The sequence below is a fragment of the Mesocricetus auratus genome, unplaced genomic scaffold, assembly GCF_017639785.1.
Source record: "Mesocricetus auratus isolate SY011 unplaced genomic scaffold, BCM_Maur_2.0 Super-Scaffold_100006, whole genome shotgun sequence".
NCBI classification, from domain to species: domain Eukaryota; kingdom Metazoa; phylum Chordata; class Mammalia; order Rodentia; family Cricetidae; genus Mesocricetus; species Mesocricetus auratus.
In genome coordinates this window covers 10,541,174-10,549,040 of record NW_024429190.1, presented here as the reverse complement: position 1 = coordinate 10,549,040, position 7,867 = coordinate 10,541,174, and the positions used below count along the sequence as shown (strand labels likewise).

General features: G+C 45.1%; 1 protein-coding gene across 1 annotated transcript; it reads right to left on the bottom strand.

Annotated features, from left to right (window-relative positions):
• Nucleotides 1-6,126: 6,126 nt before the first annotated feature.
• Nucleotides 6,127-7,583, bottom strand: LOC121140737 (protein FRG2-like). Its single transcript, XM_040746631.1, has 3 exons — nt 7,415-7,583; nt 7,071-7,145; nt 6,127-6,533 (listed from the first exon to the last, which is right to left on the bottom strand). The coding sequence occupies exons 1-3, from the start codon at nt 7,581-7,583 to the stop codon at nt 6,127-6,129; spliced, it is 651 nt and encodes a 216-aa protein (XP_040602565.1).
• Between the last annotated feature and the right edge of the window lie 284 nt (nt 7,584-7,867).

Below are 7,867 nucleotides of genomic sequence, written 5' to 3'. Positions count from 1 at the left end.
TCTTTTACAAATGTGGATGGCTTTGTATTTGGGGCATAGATGTTCAGAATTGAGACTTCATCTTGGTGGATTTCTCCTGTGATGAGTATGAAGTGACCTCCTTCCTCTCTTTTAATTGAGTTTAGTTTAAAGTCTAATTTGTTATATATTAGGATTGCTACCCCTGCTTGTTTCTTGGGTCCATTTGATTGGAAAATCTTTTCCCAACTCTTTACTCTGAAATAATGTCTGTCTTTGAAGCTGAGGTGTGTTTCTTATATGCAGCAGAAGGATGGATTCTGTCTTCAAATCTATTCTGTTAACCTGTGTCTTTTTATGGGTGAGTTAAGACCATTAATATTGAGGGAAATTAATGACCATTGATAGCTCATTCTTGTTTGTTTTGGAATGATTGTTGTTGGTGGAATTGTATATGGATTTCCACCACTTTTTCTTTTGCCTGTTGGTAAAGTGGGATTATCTATTGCCTATGTTTTTCCGGTTGTAGTTAACTTCTTTGGGTTGGAGTTTTCCTTCAGAATTTTCTGTAGGGCTGGGTTAGTGGATATCTATTGTTTAAATCTGGTTTTGTCATGAAATATCTTGTTTTCGCCATCTATATTGATTGAAAACTTTGCTGGATATAGCAGTCTTGGCTGGCATCTGTGGACTCTTAATGTTGGTAGAATATCTATCCAGGACCTTCTAGCTTTTGTAGTTTCCATGGAGAAGTCAGGTGTAATTCTGATCGGTTTGCCTTTATATGTAACTTGGCCTTTTTCCCTAGCTGCTCTTAATATTCTTTCTTTATTCTGTATGTTTGTGGTCTTGAGTATTATGTGTCAAGGGGATTTTTTTTTGTGGGTCCACTCTATTTGGTGTTCTCTAAGCTTATTGAACCTTCATTGGCATGTCTTTCTTTAGGTTTGGAAAGTTTTCTTCTATTATTTTGTTGAGTATGTTTTCTGCCTGTTTGAGGTGGGTTTCTTCGCCTTCTTCTATACCAATTATTCGTAAGTTTGGTCTTTTCACAGTGTCCCATATTTCCTGGGTATTTTGTGTTATGGATTTGTTGGACTTAAAATTTTCTTTGGTCAATGAATCTAATTCTCTTAGTGTATCTTCAACACCTGAGATTCTCTCTTCCATCTCTTGTATTCTGTTGGTTATGCTTGCATCTGTAGTACCTGACCGTTTTCCCAGCTTTTCTATTTCCAGCATTCTTCCGACTGTTTTTTTTTTATTGTTTCTATTTCAGATTTCAGCCCTTGCACTGTTTGAATTTTTTCTTGTTTTGTTTTTTGCTCCATTTCTTGCATTTTTGGGTTGCTTTTTCTTCCATCTCTTTAAGGGATTTTCTCATATCCTCTTTGAGGGCCTTTATCATTTCCATGAAGTTGTTTTTTATGTCATTCCCTTCTAGTTCATTTGTGTTGGGGGTGTTCCAGTCTTGTTGGTGTAGGGCCTCTGGACTCTGGCGGTTTCATATTGGTTTTTCTGTTGCTCCTTGTGTTTTTATATTGTCGCCTTCCCATCCATTATTGCAGTGGGTTCCAGAGGGTGCCTCTTCCTCTCCTGATGGGTGTGGGACCAGGGTTCCCTTCTGTTGGGTGTAGGCAAGTCCAATGTTCTGGTAGCTCTCCACTTCCTGGTTCGTGGGTGGAAAAATGGACTAGGATGCTGGGGTGCTTTAGATCTCACTGGGGTGGATGGGAGCCCCCGTGGTATACCCCAGGCACAGGAGTGTGGCCTGGAGACAGGTCCTGATAGTCTTAGTCACGTGGGTGGAGCAGGAGACCAGGCTGCTAGGGTGAGTTTGCTCCTGCCTCTGAGATGGAAGACGCAGTGGTAGACCCCAAGCACCCGCAGCCAGTCTAGTCCTGGTTCTGTTGGTGGAGCAGGAAACTATGGTACTTTGGCTCCTGCCACCTCTGCTGGGGTGGAAGCCTCAGTGGCAGAGCCCAGGCCCAGGCAGGTGGTCTGGAAATGGGCCCTGGTTTACCTGGACCTGTGGGTGGGGCAGGAGACTAGGGAGCATTGGCTCCTGACACTGGGATGGAAGACACAGTCGACCCCAAGTACCAGCAGCCAGTCTAGTCCTAGTTCCATGGGTGGAACAGGAAACTATGGTAACTTGGCTCCTGCCACCTCTGCTGGGGTGGAACCCTCAGTGGCAGAGCCCAGGCCCAGGCAGACAGTCCTCTCCATGCCTTTAATTCTAGCACTTCGGAGGCAAAGGTAACGAGATCTCATTCAATATGTATGTATGTATGTATGTATGTATGTATGTATGTATCTATCTATCTATCTATCTCAGGTTCTCTCAACATAGCCATGGTTATCCTGGAACTCACTACATAGACAACACAGGCTTCAAACTCACAGAGATGCATCTGCATTTGCCTCGTTAGTTCTGGAATTAATGAGTGTACCACCAAACCAGGCTAAAATGTTCATTATATTCTTAAACCTCTGCAAAGCTTAATGTAAAGATAACCAACTATTCCTAGTGTAAGACTAACACAGTGCAGGATTGTGAATTTGACTTCAGCATTGCAAAACAAGTTCAAAGAATAACAAATTACTTTTTTCAATTTGTTTATATGTTAAAAACCTCCTAGTTCCTAACTTTGTGGTTTAAGATTGATTTTAAAAATAAATAATAAAACTAATTATATTTTAGTTGCCAGTTTAAAAAAAATAGTGGAGGCCAGAAGAGGGCATGAGATTGCCCTGGAGCTGGAATTTCAGGTGGTTGTGAGCTACCCAGTATGAGTGCTAGGGACTGAACTCTGGTCCTTTGCAAGAACAGTACATGCTCTTAACTGCATTGTCATCTCTCCAGCCCCTTTAGCTGCAGTTTTTTATCCATAGTAACTGTCTCAGTTTCTAATCTGCCCAGTCCCACAGCTGTTCAGTTTCAAATACACAGAGGTGTCTATTAACTATAAACTCTTTGGCCAATGGCTCAGGCTTATTATTGGCTAGCTCTCTCTTAATTATTAACCCATTTCTATCAATCTTTTTATCTTCATATGATCTTGGCTTACCGGTGATGCCCCAGAACCCTTTCTTCCTCAGCAGCTACATGATCTCTCTCTGTCTCTCTGTCTCTCCCCAGACTTGCTATGTTCCTCTTCCTGGCCTTCTCCAAGTCTGGTGGCCCCACCTATAGTCCCTGCCTGGCTACATCCTGCCTGCCCAGTGCCTGAAACACCTCTACTCATCAGCCAATGAGAGAAACATTATTTCACAGCATACAGAAGGATATCCCCCATCATCTTCGCCCCTGTGAACTGAGAATGTTACTTGATGAGCCTAGGAAGAGAAGACTCCAGTCAGACTTTCTCCAGTAAGATAAGACCATGCAGAAATAGATAGATTAGTCGTTACAGATTAACAATCAAGAAAGAGCTAGCACAAGTCACAGGTTAAGAGTTTCATAATTAATATAGCCTGCGTAAGTTCATTTGGGAAAGGCGGTTCTAGAACCCAGCAGAAAATCCCAGAACAAAACTTTTTATTTTTCTTTTTCAAGACAGGGTTTCTCTGTGTAGTCCTAGAACTAACTCTGTGGACCAGGCTGGCCTTAAATTCAGAGACCATCAACGTCTGCCTCTCATGTGCTGGGATTAAAGGCATGCGCCACCACAGCACAGCTGACCAAGGCGACTCTCATGAAGACACCTTTAGTTGGGGAGGCTTGCTTACAGTTTCAGAGGCTCAGTCTGTGATCATCATGACAGGGCTTTGGAGGCAGCAGGCAGTGTGGTGCTGGAGCTGGGAATGCTGCATCTTGCAGGCGAAAGGAATTAGACCAATTATTACACTAAGTGAAGCTTGAGCAAGGGAACACTAAGCCTGCACCCAAAGTGACACACTTCTTCCAACAAGGCCACACCTCCTTTTAGTGCCAATCCCTTTGAGAGCCATTTTCTTTCTGCAGTTCTGACGAAGGCTAACTGTCCTGATGAACTTTAGTATGTCAACCCAGGATAGGGTTTCCATGCTTAAGAGCCCACCTGGAGTAAGTCTGGGGCTACACTGGGATCCCAAACACCCAGAGTAGTCCCTGGCTGGATAACACAGCATTGGATTGGCGGTAAGTGTGTCTGAGAGGTCATCTGGCGGATACCTCACACCATTCATCGTATTTGTGGTGGGTGTCAGATGTCAAATGAGTCAATGATGAGCTAGAATAGGTTCTTCCTTTGTATTTGTTAATTAAATTAAATTTTAACCCAAAATTTAGTGTATTGTTGAGAATGTGCCATGATCTGCTAGGAAACTTTCTATGCCAAAACTATGAATGGGACATTGGGTAGATGTCTGTTAATTTCCTTTTATCTCCATTGGACTTTGGTTGTTACTTTGGTATAAATTTGAAAACATTCATACATTGTTTATGTGTATAGGGTTTGCCTGCACGTATGTCTGTGCACAGCACACTTGCCTGGTGCCCATGGAGGCCCAGAGAGGGTGTTGGAGGCCCTGGCAGTGGAGTTCCAGGCAGGTATTGTAAGCCAATGTGAGGGTGCTTGGAAATGAACCCAGGCTGTCTTAAAGGACATCCAGAGTTCTTAACTGCAAAGCCATGTCTCCAGTACTGAGAAGTAGGTTTGGCTGTCCCGGAACAAACTATGTAGACCAGGCTAGCCATGAAGTCACATGCATCAGGGTGGCTTAGAGGGTTGGATTATAGGTTAGAATAAAGGCTGTCACTGGCTTTTACAGCAAAGGCTAATCTAACCTTCTGATAAGATTATGGCACTGGAGTCATTTTAGTAGTGAGTCAATACTCTCACTTCCAGTAGTGTTTCTGTTCTTGAATTGTTTACATATTTTTTGGATTTTCTTTCTTATGTGAAGCTGTCTGTGTGTTTGTATATTAATAAAACATATTTCTTAAAGGCAGTATCTTATTACTCAGCCCTGGCAGTCCTAGAACACACAATATAGACCAGGCTGGATTCAAAGTGACAGAAATCTGTGTATATCTGCCTTCTGAGGGCAGGGATTACAGATGTGTGCCAAAAACTGAAAAAATCTACTCAAAAAACATGCAGAAATCAAGGAAGTAAAAGTATGTGAGTCGTTGCCTGAGTCAGGGCTCCTGACTCCATGTCTTGGTGCTGAAGGTTCTCACAGTGGTTCAAAGGCAAAATCCACAAGGACCATCATTTACCTATAAATTAATTTGAGGTGAAACTAACCTTGAAACATGTGTTCCTAGATGGACGTAGCAATTATTCTAGACACAACAGGATGATTATTGTTACATACCTCCTACAGTTATTTTGTGTTTACTCTGTATAAGCCTTAATAAGTCTAGTTAATGTATATGGGCCATGGTCAAGTCCATGGAAATATCCAATGTGTGGTCAAGACAAACATTGTGGGGATGAGAGCTGACAAGTGTCTAAGCAAACACAAATAGAGTCAGGACAAGATGGTGTTACCTCTGTCACCTCCATGCCTGGCCTGTGATGTCTTCTAGATGACTTGCTCACTGTAGGGATATGGACAGACCACCTTTACCTCAAATATCCCCCATGAATCCCATAACACTGTGGCAAGAAGCTTTGGACACTCACACACCACCTAAATACTCATAAACCACCTAAGTAGGATTGAAGACTCGGCATTCTCTACTTTTGAAGAAGAAAGGCATACTTACGGTAAAATTAGGAGGGAGCTGGCAGATGGGGAGACAGGAGATGGGAGACTAAAGTTAGAAGACGGGAAGGTTTGAATTTGGGCTACAGGGGACATAGTCCTAGATTTCTGGGCGTCTGCCCTCTTCAGACTACAAAAGAAAGAGCGAATGACTACGGCACTTTCTTGGTAAGTCAAAAATTTATTTGTCACACTGTAAAACACAAACACACAATCTTCTAGAACACAAACACACAGGTTCAGCAGATATACAGAGAAAGCAAGTGTCCCATTCAGATGCAGCACTTGAATCCTATGGTCAGTGAAACACTGTTCATGGTCCTGAGTAAGACTTCCAATTCTTCGTGTCACCAGTGTTTGGTCCTCTTCACGCAGTGTGTGAAAGCTTCAGGCTGTGGTCCAGAGGTAGATGAAGCAGTCCTTTGTCGTCCCAGAAGTGTCCGATGGACGGTGAAAATCTGCGATCTTCTCTCATCCTTCTGATGAAGATCTCTGAGATTCACTCCCAGACAGCTCCTTAGAGTCAGAGTTTTGGAGTGGGACAAGCCAGCCGGCAGCAGGGAAGCCATAGGCAGCCTGGGTGCCCATGCTGTAGAAGGTCTGAGTCATGGCACTCAGAGCCCCCGAGAGCTGTGTGAGCAGAGAGAGCTGCTCCTGGGAGAGCGGGGAATGACGGTACTGGGCCTGCACCTGAACTATGTCTCCATAAACCGCCTCGGACATAGCCCGAAGGAAGCGCACCAGGCTCTTCCGAAGTGGTGGTGGGCCAGTGTGCTGAGCTTCGGGGCGGGCGATTTCTTGGTGGCCATTGGCTTTGGACTCCCCATCCTTTGCTGTGGTCCTTTGTCTCTTTTCCAAGTGAGAGGCCTCCTCATTTCCTGTGGAAAGGCACGAGCATGAGAACCCGCAGGAAGGTTCCCATGCACCCTTGTCCCAGAACCTCCTCTGGAGCCTTTAGAACCCAGTGGTGGCTGGCTGTTGGGCCCCATGGCCCTCAGGGTCTGGTCTGAGATCCCACATGCTCTGAGAACCCGGCCTCTCCTAGGTGCTCAGAGGCACCCAGACACCTTCTTGCCTCAGCCTTGGGTAAGTCAGATGGGCTTGACACATTGGGGGAAAGAAAGCACTCACCTCTTCTGACCTTCCTGGAGTCCTTGGAACTGTGTTTCCTCTTCCTTGGGTTTTCTGTCATGCGGGCTGTAAATTGATTGTGTTCATTAGGGCACTGTCAGGGAAAACCTTCAGCTCCACACCCCAAACAGAAGCTGGACTCACAAGATGCTGAGCACCGCCCTAAATATTGGCTGCCCAGAGCCAGGAAGTCCAGAGACCTGGAGGTCTAAGGGTTCTTGGGACCATGCAAGATCTCTGACTCCACCCCTTGCCACCCTCACCCTAGCAGAGGCAAACCTTACCCGATCCATCACCCTGCTGTTTGGAATGGATCTCTGAATTCCTGGGCTTCTCCTCATTTTCATTTGGCTCTGATCCTAAAGTCAGAGAGAGTTTAGGTGACAGGCTGCCTCGTCTCACACGATCCCCTATTCTTTGACTACCCACTTTGTCTGGAACTGTTCCTGGGATCTAAGAATGTTTTGCCAGTACCAGGAGTCTTAGGGACTTCTTCAAATCTGCTTCTGGTGACCACTGTCAAGTGGTTCCCCACCCACCCTCCAGCCAACTTCCTACCAATCCTGTCAATCTTTCCCTCTCTGTGGCTGCCATCCTGCCCATCCCTCACTTTAGAATGCCCCCTTACCTGTGCCCTGTTCCGAGGTTTTCCTGCAATGGGCAGCCAGTTTCTCCCCCTTTTCTGCTGGTTGCTTCTCATCACCTGATGTCCTTTCAAAGATGATCTGTTTTTCTGTATCTATGTTGGAGGGAGGGCAGCAAGGGTCTGGGTCACGGCTTCCTGATTCCCTGCCCATGTTGCTGTGAGAGGCAGAATTTCCCTCTAACCTGAAAGGAAGTTATGTGGGTTAGTGCATTTGTCAAGGTTCTCCAGAGAAACAGAGCTCACAGAATGGATGTCTCCCTACACAGTAAAGGAAGGGCATTAGAAGGACTTACGTGCTGTGGTCCATCTAATCCTACTATGGCTGACTGTGAATCTCAGGTCCAAGTCTCCAGTAGCTTTCACTCCACAAGCAGGATGTCTCACTCGGTGGTCAGTCTGTGCTGGAATCCCAAACAAGCAGGCTCTCGTGTCAGA

What these genes read in the sequence shown, in the direction of transcription:
- LOC121140737 (XM_040746631.1), bottom strand. Translation starts at nt 7,583, where the DNA reads ATGGGCAGGGAATCAGGAAGCCGTGACCCAGACCCTTGCTGCCCTCCC. An exon ending in AACCTCGGAACAGGGCACAG is followed by an intron (nt 7,146 to 7,414) that starts GTAAGGGGGCAT and finishes CTCTGACTTTAG; the next exon opens with GATCAGAGCCAAATGAAAAT. An exon ending in ACAGCAGGGTGATGGATCGG is followed by an intron (nt 6,534 to 7,070) that starts GTAAGGTTTGCC and finishes GCCTTTCCACAG; the next exon opens with GAAATGAGGAGGCCTCTCAC.